At 48.4% G+C, this 19,159-nt stretch overlaps 1 protein-coding gene across 1 annotated transcript in view; it reads left to right on the top strand.

Annotated features, from left to right (window-relative positions):
- The window catches only part of NECTIN4 (nectin cell adhesion molecule 4), a 22,953-nt gene extending 6,430 nt beyond the window's left edge, over nucleotides 1-16,523 (top strand). The window contains exons 3-9 of the mRNA XM_029285865.1: nucleotides 1,969-2,259; nucleotides 3,211-3,331; nucleotides 10,204-10,355; nucleotides 12,496-12,643; nucleotides 13,316-13,394; nucleotides 15,245-15,406; nucleotides 16,251-16,523. Coding sequence (XP_029141698.1) covers nucleotides 1,969-2,259; nucleotides 3,211-3,331; nucleotides 10,204-10,355; nucleotides 12,496-12,643; nucleotides 13,316-13,394; nucleotides 15,245-15,406; nucleotides 16,251-16,523 — 1,226 coding nt within the window. The remainder of the gene's footprint in view (nucleotides 1-1,968; nucleotides 2,260-3,210; nucleotides 3,332-10,203; nucleotides 10,356-12,495; nucleotides 12,644-13,315; nucleotides 13,395-15,244; nucleotides 15,407-16,250) is intronic.
- Nucleotides 16,524-19,159: the final 2,636 nt, after the last annotated feature.

The following is a 19,159-nucleotide window of genomic DNA, read 5'->3' as shown; positions in this document are numbered from 1 at the left end:
TTCTGTTCTGTTCCGTTCCGTTCCGTTCTATTCTATTCTATTCATATGGTTGTGAAGTGAATCCAGCTTCCCCATTGACTTTACTTGTGAGAAGGTCACAAAAGAGGATCATGTGATCCCAGGGCACTGCAACCATCATAAATATGAATCAGTTGCCAAGCATCCGAATTTTGATGACGTGACCCTTGGGGATGCTGCACGGTCGTAAGTTTGAAAAATAGTGCTAAGTCACTATTTTCAATGCTGTTGTAACTTTGAACTGTCACTAAACGAACTGTTGGAAGTTGAGGACGGCCTGCGCTATATTTATTTTTGGGGGGTCAGAATTATTCCTGCTTTTCTTCCAGGTGCTCAAGGCCGTATACAGATACTCAATGACTTGCAACCGTTTAGTGACCTGAAATGAGTGACTGGTCCTCACACTTACGACTGTCCCAGCATCACTGTGCTCATGTGATTAAAATTTGGGTGCTTGGCACCTAGGATGCATTTAACAATGATTGTGGCATCTCGCAATCCTGTGATTGCATTTGCATCCTTCCCAACTGGCTTCCAACAAGCAACGTTAATGAGGGAGGCTGGATTTGCTTAACAACGGTGACAAAAGGGTCTCCTGCCTGAGCAGGGGTTTGGACCAGAAGACCCCCAAGGACCCTCCCAATCCGGTTGTTCGGTATTCTGAGATAGGGGTGCGAGAGCTATTCTGTTCTCTTCTGTAAAATCAGGTGCAAATCACTTCACAACTGCTCTCCTTAGCAGCAAAAATTCTTGTCCCAATTGTGATCATAAGTCGAGGACTCCCTGCAGATAGATCCCCCCCCTCTGTAATTTCTTCCCCAACAACAACCCTGTGAGGTATGCTGGGTTGAAAGAAAGGGAATGGTGGGTCCAAAGTCGACCCATGACTTCCACGTCCGAGGCTGGCCTTGATCACCTCCAGGTTTTAGCCGGAGAGTTTTGCTACCCCACCTCGATTCTCACCATTAGGCTTGACCGCTCTCCGTTCCAGCCACAGCCGCCCTTTGGAGGTCTGGGGGAACTCATGCAAGCAGCCCCCCCTCAGCTTTGCTACTTTGGCAAGGTCTCTTTGGGGCACCCCGTTTGCCTGAGACTGTGTCCCGGAATATTGTTGTAATGTCCACACAAAAGGGTACAACTTACATCACATCATCACAAGGTCACTTTCAACGTTTGCAATCCCCCCCCCCTATGGATGTTGGTATTTCTTCAAATGCAAAAGGATCTCGAAAAAAGGAGAATATGCGTAGCTCAGGGTTGAAATGAGCGGCTCACTGAGCTTCGTGGTTTTCTTGCAGACATTTCATTACCAAACTAGGGAACATCATCGGTGCTAGAAGGGAGGAGGAGGAGGAGGAGGAGGAGCAGGAGGAGGAGGAGGAGGAGGAGGAAAATGTCTGTGGGGTCCTTGGTGTTCTCTGAGCTTGGTTATTTCTTGCAGACGTTCCATGACCCAACTAGGGGGCATCATCAATGCTACAAGGGAGGGGGTGTGCCAGGAGGAGGAGGAGGAGGAGGAGGAGGAGGAGGAACAGGATGGGGTCCTTGGTACTCTCTGAGCTTGGTGGTTTTCATGCAGACATTTTATTACCTAGCTAGGCAACATCATTAGACCAGAACAAGTTCCTTCCAGCAGGCAATGTCTAGATAAGCAGGGATCACCACCAGACAAACAATCAGGCAGAAACAATACTCCAATCAAAGAACCACCAAGGAGAAACATCACTCCCCCCCCCCCAAAAAAAAAATACTGGCAGGGCAAGTTATTGTACATAAACATGGAGCAAACCCCACACTCCCTTACGCGGATGATGTTACCTAGTCAGGTCATGAAACGGTCTGCAAGAAAATAACCAAGCTCAGAGAGCACCAAGGATCCCACAATCTGGGATCTGAGCCTATCCTTCATCTCTCCTGAGCCGTGTTTGGGCTTCTCCATATCATTTGCAGTGCCCCCGTTGCCGACTCTGAACCTTGGACCCCCGCTTGAGGAAGGTCAGGGCCGCACGTTGGCTGCCTCCTGCACAGCAGAAGGGAACCCCATCCCCACCGTGACCTGGGAGACCGAAGTCCACGGAACAGCTAAGAATCAGGAATCCTCGCATTCCCGCTCAGCCTCGGTTACCAGCGAATTCTACCTGGTCCCGGGGCGCAGCATGCACGGCAAGGCCTTGACCTGTGTGGTTTCCCACCCAGGACTGCAGCATCAGAAGAGGATCACCCACACCCTCAGTGTGGCCTGTAGGTACCTGTTCTCACCTTCACCTGGGCCTCTACCATGCCGGTCCTCCCATGGCCGTCTTTTGTAGACCTTCCATGCCAAGGGCATAGACTGCCCTCATGTGGCACTTGAATTTGGGACTGACCCCTGGGCTTTATGTGTGTGAACAGGTGGGGATCTAAGCTTGTCATGCTCTGCAGATGGGGGAACAGCAGAAACACCCCCAGCTCACCAGGACGGGAAGTCAGGGCATTTTGGGGGTCCCATCAATCAGGGATGTCCATCTGTGGGGCCACCAAAAAGGGCCTTCTCGGTGGTGGCCCCTTCTCTATGGAGCATCATTCCTCCAGAGGTTTGGAGGTGGCCTCCATTATGTCGGTTTCCCAAAAGGGCCTAAAACTGCGTTTTCACCCGTGGTCCTGGGGACCCCGAATGCAGACGGCGCCGATAAAGTGGCTGATCTGATTGGGGGCTGCTGCCATGGCCAGAGGGGGAGTTTTATGGAATTTTATGTTGTGACTTTTAATGTTGTCAGGAACCTGAGGTCACCTGTTTGTGAACTGGGCAGCCATATACATTTGCGATGATAGATAGATAGATGGATGGATGGATGGATGGATGGATGGATGGATGGATGGGAGACATAGGTAGATAGATAGATGATTGATAGGTAGATGAGAGAGAGAGAGAGAGATATGATGGATAAATAGATAGGTAGGTGATGATACAGACAGACAGACAGACAGATCTGCTTGTTGTCTGTAGTTGTAGTCCTGGTGATCATGTTCTCTTTGGCTTGAGGTCTGACCTGGGGTGTTAATTGTGGCTTTGTCCTGTTCACCACGACTTTTCTACCTTCTTCTCCATTAAGAAGCTTCAGCCCAAGGACCTGGTTACAAGGGCTGTGCCACATGGGTATATTCTCCCCCATCCCTTCTGTTTGCCTAACTTGCATTCCCTCCCTCGTTCAGACCTCTCTGATGCCTCCATCCTGGGTCACGAGCCGGAGCAGGACTGGATGGAAGGCAAGGAAGGGGCTTCTTTGAAGTGCCTCGGAGATGGGAACCCACCCCCCAACTACAACTGGTCTCGGTGAGTCTGGTGCGATGCCTTTAGCCTTGATTCCTGGCTTATTAGTGTAGCCTAGTAGCAGAGGGGGCAAGGATTTGAAGTTGGTTTGTTCAGTGGGCTGTTGGTTAGAACAGGGGTCTCCAAACATGGCACTTTAAGACCTGTGGACTTCAACTCCCAGAATTCCCCAGCCTTCTTTCCTTACGTCCTACCTATCTCTCTTCTCTATTTTTCCTTCCTTCCTTCCTTCCTTCCTTCCTTCCTTCCTTCCTTCCTTCTTCCCTCCTTTCCCTTTCCCTGCCTTCCTTCCTCTTCCTCCTCGTTCCTCCTTCCTTCCTCCCTCCCTCCTTCCCCTTTTCCTTCTTTCCTTCCTTTCTTCCTTCCTTCCCTCCTTTCCATTTTACTTCCTTCCTTTCTTCCATCCTTCTTTCCTTCCTTTCCTCCTCTTTCCTTCTTCCTTCCCTCCCTCCCTCCCTCCCTCCCTCCCTCCCTGCAGGGCAAACAGGTAATCCTGAAGTTATAACCACAAGGGGACCAGAATTTCCTAAGCAAGGCGGTGGTCAAGTGAGTCTCTGAATGAATGGCCGTAAGTCAAGGACCTCCTACGCCTGCATATAAAAACCAGCCAGAGTGCTGATTGCCCCAGTGTGCCTTTTTAAATGATATCCCCTGGGTGCCTCCACTTCTTCCCAACCCCAAGACAAGAGGTTACCCAGGAGGCTGCCCCATAGCCACCCTAATCCTGCCAGCCAGTGCAGGGCACCAGATCTGGCAGGGCTGCCACAGCCATCTCCCACGGGTCCCACGGAAAGCAATAGCTCCATAAACACAGCTTCTTCTCGCCCGTCTCGTAAGCTGCCTTTGTGTTTGGGGAGGGACCAGCTGGGACTTGCCGTGGGTTTCGGGTAAGGAGCCTCAGGGCAAAATGCAGCTCGTGGCCTTTGTGGCAAGCTGGGAAGGAACAGCCAAGTCAGCACGGCTGGGGGGGCTGGGAGGCTTCCTGGGGGTGCGGCCGACAGGAACACAATGCCGTTGCCAGCTGCCGCCCTGCAGGATTTGTCACACGGCAGCCGAAGGGCCTCGGAGCAGCCCAGGTTGGCAGCCTGGTGGCCTGCCCAGAACGTGGTCTCCTTGGCTCGATGGCCATAAAGGACACATGCCTCTCCTTGCTGGGTTCTGAGAGAGGCTTTCTCTAGAACAATTAACCAGTGGAACAACCTGCCTCCAGAAGTTGTGAGTGCTCCAACACTGGACGTTTTTAAAAAGAGGCAGGACAGTCACTTGTCTGAAATGGTCTAGGCCAGGGCCTTTCAACCTTTTCACCCATTGTACCACTTTTAGGATAGGGCAGTATCCGAGTACCACCAGTCGCCTAGCAAGGTGTCAGAAACTTGATGAACCCCCCCCCCCAAAAAAAGGAAAAAAGTGATAAAGTACAGGTAGTCCTCGACTTACAACAGTTCACTTAGTGACTGTTCGAAGTTACAATGGCACTGAAAAAAGTGACCCCCAGGGCACAGCTGAGCAAGACACCTGCCTGCCCACCCGGTGGCGCTCTTCCTCCTGTCCGAGGTTTTCATTGTTGTGAGCATTTCTGTTGAGGATTGGCAGCGGGGGTGGGATGGGGGGGTGTTTGGTTTTTATTCCCCCCGTCTGCTGGGTGGTTGCAGCAGGTTTTGGTCACTTCACATGACCCTGGGACACTGTGGCCGTCATAAATATGAATCGGTTGCCAAGCATCTGAATGTAAATCACAAGACCCTGGAGATGCTGCAACATTCCAGCTGATCGACGCTTCTTCTGGGCTCAGCAGAAGCGCCAGGATCAGTGCCAAGCTCCAGCTGGAGACTGGCACTGATCCTGGCGCTTCCGCTGAGCCCTGACAGCCCTGCAGCTCCAGCCGTCTCTCGCTCAGGCTTGTGCGGTGCTGCCACCGGTTCAGCTCATTCCCCTCCCCCATTACCACTTTTCTAGGATGGTCGCGTACCTCTTGCCAGGTGCCAATGTACCCCAGGTGGTACCGATTCCACTGGTTGAAAAGCCCTGTTCTAGGGTTCCCTGCCTGAGCAGTGGATTAGACTCAAAGGTCCCTTCCAACTCTTTTATTCTGCATTCTGTAAGGGGACTGGAGGATTCTGTATAATGAATGCTTTCAGGAATTAGGTATGTCTAGTCTAGCGAAGAGAAGCACTAAGGGTGATATGAGCTTGGGCAGGGGGCTGGACTAGAAGACCGCCAAGGCAAGAAAAACCAAATATACAGGTATAGAATAGGTGGTACCTAGCTCAATAGCAGTAATTGTGAGAGGGATCTAGATGTCCTAGTGAACAACCACTTAAGTATCAGCCAGCCGTGTGCAGCAGCTGCCAAAAAAGCCAATGCAATCCTAGGCTGCATCCACAGAGGGATAGTTTCAAGATCACTTGAAGTGGTAGTACTGCTTTATAAGGCCTTGGTAAGGCCATACTTGGAATATAGCATCCAGTTCTGGTGGCCATGATATAAAATAGATCTTGAGACTCTAGAAAGAGTGCAGAGAAGAGCAACAAAGATGATTAGGAGGCTGGAGGCTAAAACATAGGAAGAGTGGTTGCAAGAATTGGGTAGGTCTAGTTTAATGAAAAGAAAGACCAGGAGTGACATGACAGCAGCCTTCCAATATTTGAGGGGCTGCCCCAAAGAAAAGGAATCAAGCTATTTTCCAAGGCGCCTGAAGGCAGGACAAGAAGCAGCGGATGGAAGCTAATCAAGGAGAGAAGCAACCTGGAATTGAGGTGAAATTTCCTAACAGTGAGGACGATTAACCAGTGGAACAGCTTGCCACCAGAAGTTGTGGGCGCTCCATCACTGGAGGTTTTCAAGAAGAGACTGGACAGCCACCTGTCTGAAATGGTCTAGGGTCTCCTGCTTGAACAAGGGGTTGGACTAGGAGACTCTGTTATTCTGTTATTCTTCACTTCAAGACTGCTGAGAGTTAGTAAATGCACCATCTTCTCTATCACACCACCTGCCCTTTGGAGCACCCCAGCCCCACCCCGAGACCCACATGGATCCCACCCTGCTGACATTAGAAAAGCCTTTGAAGAAAAAAAAAACTTGGCCAGGTTCCCAGGCCTGGAGCTGGGGTGGGCGTCGAGCCCCTGTGGGCGGGTTTGTCCTATGGTATGTTCCCCGGACAGGCACGGCTGTTTTTGAACCCTCCGCTTCCTGCTTCTCTCTATTTTAATTACGTTTGCAGTTTGACAGCCTCACATTAAAATAAATGATATGAAGCAACATTTGCACATATCCACACTCACCGGGTAGATTCCCAGAAGCAAATACAAGAAGTCCTTGAGTTAAAAACATTCATTTAGCACTGAAAAAAAAGTGACTTACAACCAGCTCTCACACTTATGCCCGTCACAGCATCCCCCACGGTCTTGTGATCAGAATATTGTATTTGTGTCAATTGCAGTATCTCAGGCTCAGGTGATTTCCATTTGCAATCCATCCGTTTCTGACAAGCAAAGTCAGTGAGGGAAGCTGGGTTTGCTTAACAACTGCTGATTCACTTAAGAACTGCAGTGATTTGCTTAACAACCTTGACAAAAAAGGCTACACAGAATAACAGAGCTGGAAGGGACCTTGGAGGTCTTCTAGTCCAGCCCTCTGCTCAAGCAGGAGACCCTATACCTTTTCAGACAGGTGGCTGTCCAGTCTCTTCTTGAAAACCTCCAGTGATGGAGCGCCCACAACTTCTGGTGGCAAGCTGTTCCACTGGTTAATCGTCCTCACTGTTAGGAAATTTCACCTCAATTCCAGGTTGCTTCTCTCCTTGATCAGCTTCCATCCGCTGCTTCAGGGGCTTTGGAGGACAGGTTGGCACCCCAGAGGGTGTCTTCTCTGTGCCAGTCTCTCAAATACTGGAAGGTGGCTGTCATCAGAATCAGGAGTGACTCACTTAACAACTTCCTTGCTTAGCAATATAAATTCTGGTCTAAATTTGTGGTCGTAAGTCAAGGACTTCGTCAGTTGCTCTCTAATGCAAGGATCCAAACAACGGCTTCTGGTCGCCATTCCTGGGAAGAATGGACCATTTTTAAAGGCCCAGGAAGCAATGACAAACATGCGTTTGAAGAAACATAGAATTGTCGAGCTGGAAGGGACCTTGGAGGTCTTCTAGACCAACCCCCTGCCCAGGGGAGACATTAATGTCTTGTGGCCTGTGCATATAAAGCCCTTCTTCAGAGCCCCCAGTGTGTCCTTTCTTTTTTAAAAAAAATACAGATAGCCTTTCCCCATCAAACTGCACATTTGGGCAGGTCTGCTGCATGCATCCATGCGCACGCGAGGCCGTGGACTGGGGTTAAGATTTGGGTTGGGGTTTGAATTAGGGTTTGGGGTTGGGGTCGGGGTTAGGGTTGGGGAGGGGGTGCAGCAGTGGCCCAGGCTGATATGCTCCCGGCAGCTCCGATGCTGCTGGAATCCGCATGTGCAGAGTTTGGGTGGGGCCCAAACAGGTTTCAGCACCGGCTCCGCTAATCAGGTCACCGTGGGAAAAAGGAAGGCATTCCTTTGATTTCAGCACCTATTGTTGATGATGTCATGGCTCCCTCCCCCCCCCCCCATTTCTCTTCCCTGTTAACACCAGTCACAACATGTCCTTGGGGTGGAGGAACAGCCAGGGAAGGGAGAGAAAGAGAGTCAGCCGCAACTGCACTTTCCCCCTTGAGTTATTTGAACCAGCAAAAATCATAACCCAGGGGTCAGCAAGGTACAGGCGGTCCTCGGCTTACAACCGTTCATTTAGTGACCATTCAAAGTTACAAAGGCGTTGAAAAAAGTGACTTTTCACACTTGCGACCATTGCAGCATTCCCCCATGGTCACATGATCAAAATTCAGACGTTTGGCAGCTGACTCACATTTATGACGGTCACAGTATCCCGGGGGTCATGTGATCCCCTTTTGCGACCTTCTCTCAAGCAAAGTTTTTGGGTAAGCCGGATTCATTTAACAACTGGGGCAAGGAAGGTCGTAAAATGGGGCAAAAGTACAAGGACTGGTTATAAGTCACTTTGTTAGTGCCATCGTAACTTGGGATGGTCACTAAATGAATGGTCATAAGTCCAGGACCACCTGTTCCTCTTTTATTTCTCAAAATAAGCCTCGGTTTTTAGCCTGCTGAAAATCTTTGTCACCGTCAACATTTTTCTGACCCCTTGAAGAGGTTGGGCCCCGCCCTGCCCAGGTTTTGACCAAGGCAGGAAAAAAAAAGTTTTTAGTGCTCATTTTTCATCTAGATTATTAGATAGATTAACAGAGTTGGAAGGGACCTTGTAGGTCATCTAGTCCAACCCCCTGCCCAAGCAGAAGTCCCTACATCATTTCTGACAGAGGGCAGTCCAGTCAATCTAATTGTTTTCGAGCTATTTCTTCCCAACTGTTGCACCAAAAGCCAGTGTAGGAAATAGCTTATAAATATTTAAAATAAAGGGTGAGGGGGAAAAATACTATTATTAAATAATGAGCCGGGTGAGTTGCAACCCCTTCATTGCACTAAGGAAAGCATGAGCCTGGCGCACGCATGAATGGGTGTTGCATGCTAAAACCTGAAGAATGAATATTAATAACTCGCCCTAACTAGGCTGCCCTGCAGCTCCCATAAATAGGAGAGTAATTTATCCGTGGTAGAAGTCAAGGAAGAGAGACATCCTGTGGGATGCTGTTCAGAAATACTTGCATCTCTGAGCTCCTAGTGTGCCTGCATGATTATGCTGTCTATGAGGATTGGGGTCTCGCTCGTTCTGAGCTCATGACATGCAATTGTTGGTGACTAGGTCCGGGTTCCGAGCTTGGGTCACCAGTCCCTTGTGGGGTGATGCTATCTGCAACATCTGGGGATGGGATGGGATGTGGGGCAGACCTCTGGGAGGTGGGGTGAAGAGATGCTGCCTGGGGGATAGTCAGATAAGAGACGGCTGAGCCCTCAGCTGCATAACGGGTGGATGCAACTCGGAAGGGAGGCTGCTTAGCCTCCCAAGATTGTAAAATAGACGGTGGGAGATTTGTCCTTTCAGACTTGCGAGATTTTGTTCATGTAGCCTTACAATAAAGTGGAATTGGTGTATCTGGTTCTGTTTCCTGTCTGTCTTTTCCTTTCCTTTCCTTCTCTTCCCTTTCCCCCTCTCCTCCCCTCCCCTCCCCTCTCCTCTCCTCTCCTTTCCTTTCCCTGTCCCTTTCCCCTCTCCTCCCTTCCTCCCTTCTTTCCTTTCCTTTCCTTTCCTTTCCTTTCCCCTTTCCCCTTTCCTCTTTCTCCTCTCCCCTCTCCTCTCCCTTTCCCTTTCCTCTTATGTCTCCCTTCTTTCCTTCCGTTTCCTTTCCTTCTTTTCCCTTTTCCCCCTCCCCCTCCCCTCGCCTTTCCTTTCCTTTCCTTTTCTTCCCTTCCCATTTCCTTTTTCCTTCCCCTTTCCCCTTTCCATTCTTCTCTCCCCCTTTTCTTTTCTTTTCTTTCCCCTTTCCCCTCTCTCCTCTCCCCTTTCCCCTTTCCTTTCCTTTCCCTTTCTGTTCTCCTCTCTCCCTTTCTTTTCTTTTCTTTCCTTCCCCCTCTCCCTTCCCCTCTTCTTTCCTTTCTTTTCCTTTCCTTTCCTTCCCTTCCTTTCCCCTTTCCCCTTTCCCCTTTCCGTTCTTCTCTCTCCCTTCTTTTCTTTTCTTTTCTTCTTCCTCTCCCCTCCCCTTTCCTTCCCTTTCCCCTCTCCCTCCTCTCCTCCCCTCCCCTCCCTTCCCCTTCCCTTCCCTTCCCTTTCCCCTCTCTTCTTTCCTTCCCTTTCCTTCTCGCAAGTCCTGTAAGGGCCAGCAAGTTTCATGGTTCACTTCCTTTTCCGCCCTAACCTTCTCTGCTCTCTGCCACAGGCTGAACGAGCCCCTTCCCAGGGGAGTGAGGATCAAAGGGGACACCTTGCTCTTCCAGAGACCCCTCAGCTCTGAAGATGGAGGGGTTTACATCTGCCGAGTGGCCAACAGCTTTGCAGCCAAGGAAGTGAGGGCTACTGTGGGCATCAAAGGTGGGTTTGGATGGCAACATCTGGATTAGTCCATAGGCCTTCCTACCTTGCCCGGTTTTCAATCCGGAGAAAAGCGGTTCCTGTTTGCACTGTCCCAGGAACAACTGGATGAAGGATGTTTGAAACAGGCAGAGGTACAATTGGCCCCAGAGAATTCATTCTTCCTTCGTGCTTGAACTCGTCTTTCTTTCGGGCCTGCTTAAGGCAATTGAGAGTCATATTACAGGCAGTCCTCGACTTACCACAGTTCATTTAGTGACCATTCAAATTTACAACAGCACTGAAAAAAGTGAATTAAGACCGTTTTTCCCACTTACGACTATTTCAGCATCCTCATGGTCACGTGATCCAAATTCAGATGCTTGGCAATGGTTCACATTTATGATGGTTGCAGCGTCCCAGGGTCCTGTGATCCCCTTTTGTGACCTTCTGACAAGCAGAGTCAATGGGGAGGCNTTTCCTCTTATGTCTCCCTTCTTTCCTTCCGTTTCCTTCCGTTTCCTTTCCTTTTCCCTTTTCCCCCTCCCCCTCCCCTCCCCTTTCCTTTCCTTTTCTTCCCTTCCCATTTCCTTTTTCCTTTCCCCTTTCCATTCTTCTCTCCCCCTTTTCTTTTCTTTTCTTTCCCCTTTCCCCTCTCTCCTCTCCCCTTTCCCCTTTCCTTTCCTTCCCCTCTCCTCTCTCCCTTCTTTCCTTTCCTTTCTTTTCCTTTCCTTTCCTTCCCTTCCTTTCCCCTTTCTCCTTTCCCCTTTCCGTTCTTCTCTCTCCCTTCTTTTCTTTTCTTTTCTTTTCTTCTTCCTCTCCCCTCCCCTTTCCTTCCCTTTCCCCTCTCCCTCCTCTCCTCTCCTCCCCTCCCCTCCCCTTCCCTTCCCTTTCCCCTCTCTTCTTTCCTTCCCTTTCCTTCTCGCAAGTCCTGTAAGGGCCAGCAAGTTTCATGGTTCACTTCCTTTTCCGCCCTAACCTTCTCTGCTCTCTGCCACAGGCTGAACGAGCCCCTTCCCAGGGGAGTAAGGATCAAAGGGGACACCTTGCTCTTCCAGAGACCCCTCAGCTCTGAAGATGGAGGGGTTTACATCTGCCGAGTGGCCAACAGCTTTGCAGCCAAGGAAGTGAGGGCTACTGTGGGCATCAAAGGTGGGTTTGGATGGCAACATCTGGATTAGTCCATAGGCCTTCCTGCCTTGCCCGGTTTTCAATCCGGAGAAAAGCGGTTCCTGTTTGCACTGTCCCAGGAACAACTGGATGAAGGATGTTTGAAACAGGCAGAGGTACAATTGGCCCCAGAGAATTCATTCTTCCTTCGTGCTTGAACTCGTCTTTCTTTCGGGCCTGCTTAAGGCAATTGAGAGTCATATTACAGGCAGTCCTCGACTTACCACAGTTCATTTAATGACCATTCAAATTTACAACAGCACTGAAAAAAGTGAATTAAGACCGTTTTTCCCACTTACGACTATTTCAGCATCCTCATGGTCACGTGATCCAAATTCAGATGCTTGGCAATGGTTCACATTTATGATGGTTGCAGCGTCCCAGGGTCCTGTGATCCCCTTTTGTGACCTTCTGACAAGCAGAGTCAATGGGGAGGCCAGATTCACTTAACAACTGGGTTATAACTTAACAACTGCAGTGATTCCCTTAACAACTGAGGCAAGAAAGGTCATAAAATGGGGCAAAATTCACTTAACAAATGTCTCACTTAACAACAGAATAATTGGGCTCAATTGTTGTCATAAGTCGAGGACAACCTATATAACCCTCACCTCCATGCCACATCTGGCTTGTGTATATTTTTGCCAGTTATGAAAGCAATCCTTAGAAAAATATAAAGGCGTGTAGCTTAAGACACTGGGAGATAGTGAGTTCTAGTCCCAAAGTTCTAAACACAAAGCCAGTTTGGTGACCTTGAGCTGGTTGCTTTCTCTCAGCCCTAGAAAGGAGGCAATGGCTAATCACTTCTGGAAAACCTTGCCAAGGAAACTGCTGGGACTTGTCCAGGCAGCTTCTGAGAATCGGATATGGCTCAACGGAATTAGAAAAAAAATATCTCTGCCCTTCAAAACAGAAAAATGAAACCGGTCTATAATTTCTGATTCTTCTGAGCTTGACCTGAGCTGCTGTGACCTTCCTGTCTCACCCCCAGGACTCCCAGCTCAGCAGGTGGATGTGGTCTCCATCTCCATGATTGGCGTGGGCATCATTTCGGTGGTCTTGGTCAGCCTGCTGATCCTGGTGATCGTCCTCATGACGTGCTACCACAAGCGGAAAACGAAACGCATCACAGAGAAATAGTAAGGAACGGTTGCGTGGAAACTTGTGTCGGTTTCCTCCCCTCTTGTGATCAAGCTTGTCTTGTGAGAAGCTCATGAGGACAGGTCGGTCTGAATTTCAGATCCGTGGGACATCGTCCTTGGGTTGGAGAAGCTCAGAGGGATGAAGGAGGATCTTGGGTGGTGAAGGAGGTCAAGGGTGGGATGAAGCAAAACAGGGGAAAGGAGCCATATCTACATTTAGATATGGCGGAAGAAATAGCACTGGTTGATGCTGGTCTCTGTCTAGGACAATGCTTCTCAATCTTGGCCACTTAAAGATGGGTGGACTTCAACTCCCAGAATTCCCCAGCCAGCTCTGCTGGCTGTGGAATTCTGGAAGTTGAAGTCCACCCATCCATGAAGTCGACTCACATTGGGAGTTGAAGTCCACCCATCTTCAAGTGATGAAGGTTGAGAAATATTCTTCCAGGAGTCTGGAAGTTGAAGTCCACCCATCCATGCAGTTGATTCACATTGGGAGTTGAAGTCCACCCATCTTCAGGTTGTGGACTTCAACTCCACTTTGTGGAGAGGCAAGCCTACTCCTTCTTTTGGAGTCAGAACCACGAAATTGAGCTAACGGTTGGGCCTAGGAGGGTGGCATTTTCAGCAAGCCACACCCTCAGTTTCCCCTCTCCTTGTCTTTGGCAGTGAGGAAGAACTGACTTTGACCCGGGAAAACTCAATCCGGCGTCTGCATTCGAGCCACAGCACGGAGACCCGGCATCAGGTAAAAACTTGAGGTGTGATGGTGATGGAGAAGTGTGAAAAACACACAGGTTGGGTTGTGAGTTGTGCAGGAAAATTCATTGCCTTCTGGGTAAATTCAGGACTGGCCATAGGACATGGAATCACAAAGTTGAAAAACCTTCACAGAAAAGGCCACACAGAATAACAGGACCTTGGAGATCATCTAGTCCAACTCCCTGCTTGAGCAGGAAATCCTATACCATACTGGACAAATGGTTGTCCAGTCTCTTCTTAAAAACCTCCAGTGATGGAGCATCCACAACTCCTGGAGGCAAGCTGTTCCTCTGGTTAATTGTTCTCAATGTTAAGAAGTTTCTCCTTAGTTCTAGGTTGCTTCTCTCCTTGATTAATTTCCATCCATTGTTCCTTGTCTGGCCTTTGGGTACTTTGGAGAATAGGGTGACCCTATTTCAGAGAAATGGCTGTCCAGTCTCTCCTTGAAAACTTCCATTGATGGAGCACCCACAACTTCTAAAGACAAACCAAACAATTGATTGGTTAATTGTTCTCACTGTCTGGAAATTTCATCCAGTTGGACTACCATGAGGATAGCTGTCTCCTAATAGCCACACCACTGCAATGCCACTTCTGGACAGGGAGGGGCCATTTAGCTATTATAGCTATAACTCTGCTCAGCCTAGGCAGGTGTCTTTCTTGATTTTTTGTTTTTATTTTCACATCCTGTCCTTTTCATATACTGAGCCACAGAAATCCTCCAGCACTCCCTAGAGGAAGCAAGTGGGAAAAACATGCAGCTAGGAAGCATTTCCAGGTATTTCTTCTGAGAAAATATCCGACATTTCCTCAGTACTTCTGAAGCCTTAGGACATTCATTTAATGTAGGGCTGGTTTGAACTCAGGGCTCAGGGAGACACCCCAGAAAAAGGAAAAAGCCAGAACGAAAATTAGGTTCCATTTCTTGTGACGATTTGTAGAGATGGCCACCCATCTTGTTCTCACAACTCTGGGTGGTTAACGATACGTTTGAAACCTATAAAGATAAAGGCAAAACAATGTTCAGTGTAGAACTGAAGAAGCTTCTTGGGTGAGAAGCAAAACAAAGAAAAAGCACCTTTGGGATAAACCTACAAAGTTAAATCTGCATTATTTAGTATTATGGGAAAGCCTTTATAATAACATAGCATGTTTTGTTTTTGAGAGGAGACAGAGAGACCCAGTTGTCTTTCTATGATTGGAGGCAGGAATTAGTTTGTATAGTTTATTAAAAAGAAGGACTAGGGGTGACATAATAGTATCTTCCAAAATTTGAGGGGCTGCTACAAAAAGGGGGGGGGTCAACCTATTCTCTAAAGCACCAGAGGGCAGGACAAGAAACAATGGATGGAAACTAAACAAGGAGAGAAGCATCCTAGAACTAAGGAGAAACTTCCTGACGGTGAGGACAATTAATCAGTGGAGCAGCTTGCCTCCAGAAGTTGTGGGTGCTCCATCATTGGAGGCTTTAAGAAGAGACTGTGATGGTATAGGATTTCCTGCTGGAGGAGAAGAAGGAGAAGGAGAAGGAGGACTGTGGGGTCCTTGATGCTTTCTGAGCTTGGTTGTTTCTTGAAGACATTTCATGACCCAACTAGGTAATACATCAGGGCTAAAAGTGAGCAGGGGTTGGATTAAGAGACCTCCAAGGACCCTCCAACTCTGTCATTCTGTAATTCTGAAGGACTTCATAACACCTCCGTGGTCCTCCTCAGAGTCTCCTCAGAGTCTGAGCGCTAAGCACCAGGTGAGAGGTCCACCTGGCTGAGCAGGAAGAAAGGACCTCCAGAGAACATTGAGATTAGCTTCTCGCCCTTCTATTTCTCTGCTCTTCAGATTGAGGAAAACCTTCCCCTGAGGGCGGAGAGCCGGCAAGGGAGTTTCCGCGGGGACAGCCTGTGCCGGGAAAGCCTCCGAGCGGACAGTCTCTGCCGGGACAGCAGGCAAGGCAGCTTCCGGACAGACAGCTTCCGGGAGACCAGCCTCTGCTCAGTGATGGTGAGCAGAGTCAAGCAAGGAGGCTGCCTCGGGTGGCTCTGGGTGGCTCAGCTTTGCCAGGCTGGCAGAGTCTAGGATTCTGGGATTTTCATTCTTGCATCCTTTTGTCTTTTTTTTAATGTTGGGTTGATTATGCTGACTAATGTATACGTATATTAACTCATAATGCATGGCTGTAGTATTATTTAGTCCTTTATTACCTATTCCCACCTTCTGCTGGAGGCATACTTTTAATATTAGCATTATTATCTCTAATTTTTTTTGCAAGTACATTGAGTGCTTCTGTACCAGAGACAAATTCCTTGTCTATCTAACCATACTTGGCCAAATAAAGTCTATTCTATTCTATTCTATTCTATTCTATTCTATTCTATTCTATTCTATTCTATTCTATTCTATTCTATTCTATTCTATTCTATTCTATTCTATTCCATTCCATTCCATTCCATTCCATTCAATTCCATCAATATGGTTGTAAAGTGAATCCAGCTTCCCCATTGACTTTACTTGTGAGAAGGTTGCAAAAGAGGATCACATGATCCCAGGGCACTGCAACCATCATAAATATGAATCAGTTGCCAAGCATTTGAATTTTGATGACGTGACCCATGGGGGATGCTGCAACAGTCCTCAGTGGGAAAAACGGTCATAAGTTACTTTTTCAGTGCCATTGTAACTTTGAATGGTCACTAAGTGAACGGTTATAAGTTGTGGATTACCTGTAATGTGTCCAACTTGTGAACTTCTGTGGCTGAGCAAGACCTTGAGTTGGGGGCCAGATCCCCATCTGACACCATCACCCCATTGCCCCTTTGGTGACTCTTCTTCCTTTCGGCCTGCGCAGGGAGAAGACGCTGAGGGACGCAGCTACTCAACCTTATCCACCGTCCGGGAGATTGAGACCCAGACCGAGCTTCCCCCGCCGCCCCCCACCCCTGTCCCAGAAGATCAGATGGAGGAGAAGGAGAAGGAGAAGGAGAAAGAAGAAGAGGAACAGCGGAACGATGAAAACAATATCAAGCAAGCAATGACTCACTTTGTCCAAGAGAACGGCACCCTCCGAGCGAAGCCCACCTCCAACGGCATTTACATCAACGGACGGGGACACTTGGTCTGATGGCTCACCCCCCCTTCCCTGCCAGATTCCCAGATCCAAGCCAGCTCTGAGCCCTCATCCTAACTGCTTCCTGGTACCTCTCTTTTGGGGGGTGGCAAAGAGCCCTTGAGACTCAGGTCCCCTCCTTCTGAGCCACCGGTCCACCGGCTGCAAGCTGTCCACCTTGGGATCTCCTGAAGGCCCCTTCCTTCTTCCCAGGACTTTGGCCAACACCGAAGTCAACTTCTCCTCCAACGTGCAAGAGATCCTGAAGATGCTCAGAGGCCAGTTCAGGAAGTGGGAGATTCTTTTTTTTTTTCTTTCAACTGATCTGGGCTGCCTCTTTGTGCAAATTATTTTTGGAACCTTTTGAGGCCAGGGATGATTCGGGCAGGGAAACGGACGAAGCGTTGGAGAAGGGAGAAGCAAGACCCTAACAGGCTCTACAGGTGACTCGGCTGGGCAAAATCGTTGAAACTCTTGCGTCTTTTATAGTAATTATTAAATCTGCTGTTGTCGTTGTTAAGATGGTCCTTGGTCCATCCTGGAAAAAGGTTCCCAAAGGCCACCAGCAGTTAAAAAGATGAGCTCAGTTTTAATTATTATTTTTATTTGTATTATTAATATGAACTGGGCAAGGAACATTTCCACTATAAGCTTCAAGGACTTTCCAGGAAATGCTGAAGAAAGTATCTGGAGACCCCAACGGAAATCCTTCTACTGGGTCAAGGATGTTCAATGACATGTTTCTGCTTGCCCCGAGGAAGTGTATCATGGGTCCAGGGGTTTTCCAACTCCTAAAGCCATTTAGAAAGTCCAAAACACATCCAAGTGGTGTCATCTCAACATTGGGGATCAAGAACCCTAACCCTAATCCCATCTCCAGTGAACTTCAAGTCCCCCCCATCTCTTTAATTTGTATTTCTTAGCATGCTATAGCTATAAATATTTCTAAAGCTAACCAACAACAATGGAAATACATATGAGCAATACATGTGTGACTCTGAGGACAGATTTTGTGAGTGAGTCTGCATTTTGAGAAGGGGTTTCTCAACCTTAGCAATGTGAAGAAGGGTGGACTTCAACCCCCAGAATTCCCCAGCCATATGGGAATTGAAGTCCACACATCCTAAAGCATGTGCTGGCTGGGGAATTCTGGGATTTGAAGTCCACATTTGACGTTGATGTCTATCTCAGCATATTTAAGATTTGTAGACTTTGGCTCCCAGAATTCCTTAACTAGCATAATTGACTTGGGAATTCTGAGAGTTAAAGTCCACTCACCTTTAAGTCGTGAAGGCTGAGAAACACTGATTTTGAGTTTTAGGGGAATTGCAAAACTGCTCCAAGTCCTCTTTGGGTATGCTTACAAAGTAAGTTTCTTAAACAGCAAGCCTCTCCTTCTCTGATATTTTAAGTCTTTTTGTGCGTACTATACCTCATTTTTCATATTTGCCAAGAGTTACAACTCTGCTGACTAGCTGCCTCCTTCAGAAAACTTTCTGCCCCAAAGTGAAGGTGAAGTGACTCACAATATTGAGGGGGGGGCAACAAATTTGGGGCACCACAGCTCTGAAGGCAGGATCAGGACACTTATCAGGGCTTAGAGGCAAATGCCTCAAAATTTCATCAGTTTTGGGCCTTCTGGGTCCCAGTGTGACCATCTGCCTGGACCCTGCTTTGGTCAATTGCTTAAGACAGGGGTCCCCAACCCCCAGTCCTTGGACCAGTACCGGGCCACAGCATGCCAGCAACCAGGCCGCACAAACAAGCAAAGCCCCATCCATGGGATGCAGGCAGCACACAAAACTGCACACACCCCAGTCCGTGGAAAAACCTCTCTCCACGGAACGGGTCCCTGGTGCCCAAAAGGTTGGGGACTTCTGGCTTAGGAGATGAGATGATGGGAAGACTGGCCGATCTATCTCAGAGATTGGCTCATTCAGACATGCACTTCCTGGAACTGCCGCAGCTGAATTAACAAACCCAAATCTCCCCTTCGAATCTGCCGTAAACTGAGCTTGGTCCTTAGCATCCGTGAATACAGGCAGTCTTCAGCTTACGAGCTCAATGGAGCCCAAAATTTATGTTGCTAAGTGAGAAATTCAAGTGAGTTTGCCCTATTTTACCATCTTTCTTGCAGCAGTCAGTAAGAGAATCACTGCAGTTGTTAAGTTAGTGACATGGTTGTTAAATGAATCTCGCTTCCCCATTGACTTTCCTTGTCAGAAGGTGGCAAAAGGGGATCACGTGACCCCTGGACACTACGACTGTCATAAATGTGAGTCAGCTGTTAAGCATCTGAAGTTTAATCACATGACCATGGGGACGCTGCAACGGTCATAAGTGGGAAAAACAGTCATAAGTGCTGTTGTAATTTTGAACAGTCACTAAATGAACCGTTTATTTAGCGACCGTACGAAGTTACGACGGCAGTGAGAAAAGTGACTTATGACTGTTTTTCATACTTACGAACATTGTGGCATTCCCATGGTCACACGGATCACAATTTGGGTACTTGACAACTGGCATGTCCTTAATGACAGTTTTGCAGTGGCCCAGGGTCACATGTACATCATTTGCAACCTTCCCAGCCAATTTCTGACAACATCAAAGGGGAAAGCCAGATTCGCTTAACGACTGCACGATTCGCTTAA

The sequence above is a fragment of the Protobothrops mucrosquamatus genome, unplaced genomic scaffold, assembly GCF_001527695.2.
Source record: "Protobothrops mucrosquamatus isolate PMUCROS unplaced genomic scaffold, P.Mucros_1.0 scaffold2371, whole genome shotgun sequence".
NCBI classification, from domain to species: Eukaryota; Metazoa; Chordata; class Lepidosauria; order Squamata; family Viperidae; genus Protobothrops; species Protobothrops mucrosquamatus.
Note: the sequence above shows the minus strand (reverse complement) of the source record. Positions and strands in the feature narration are given on the sequence as shown.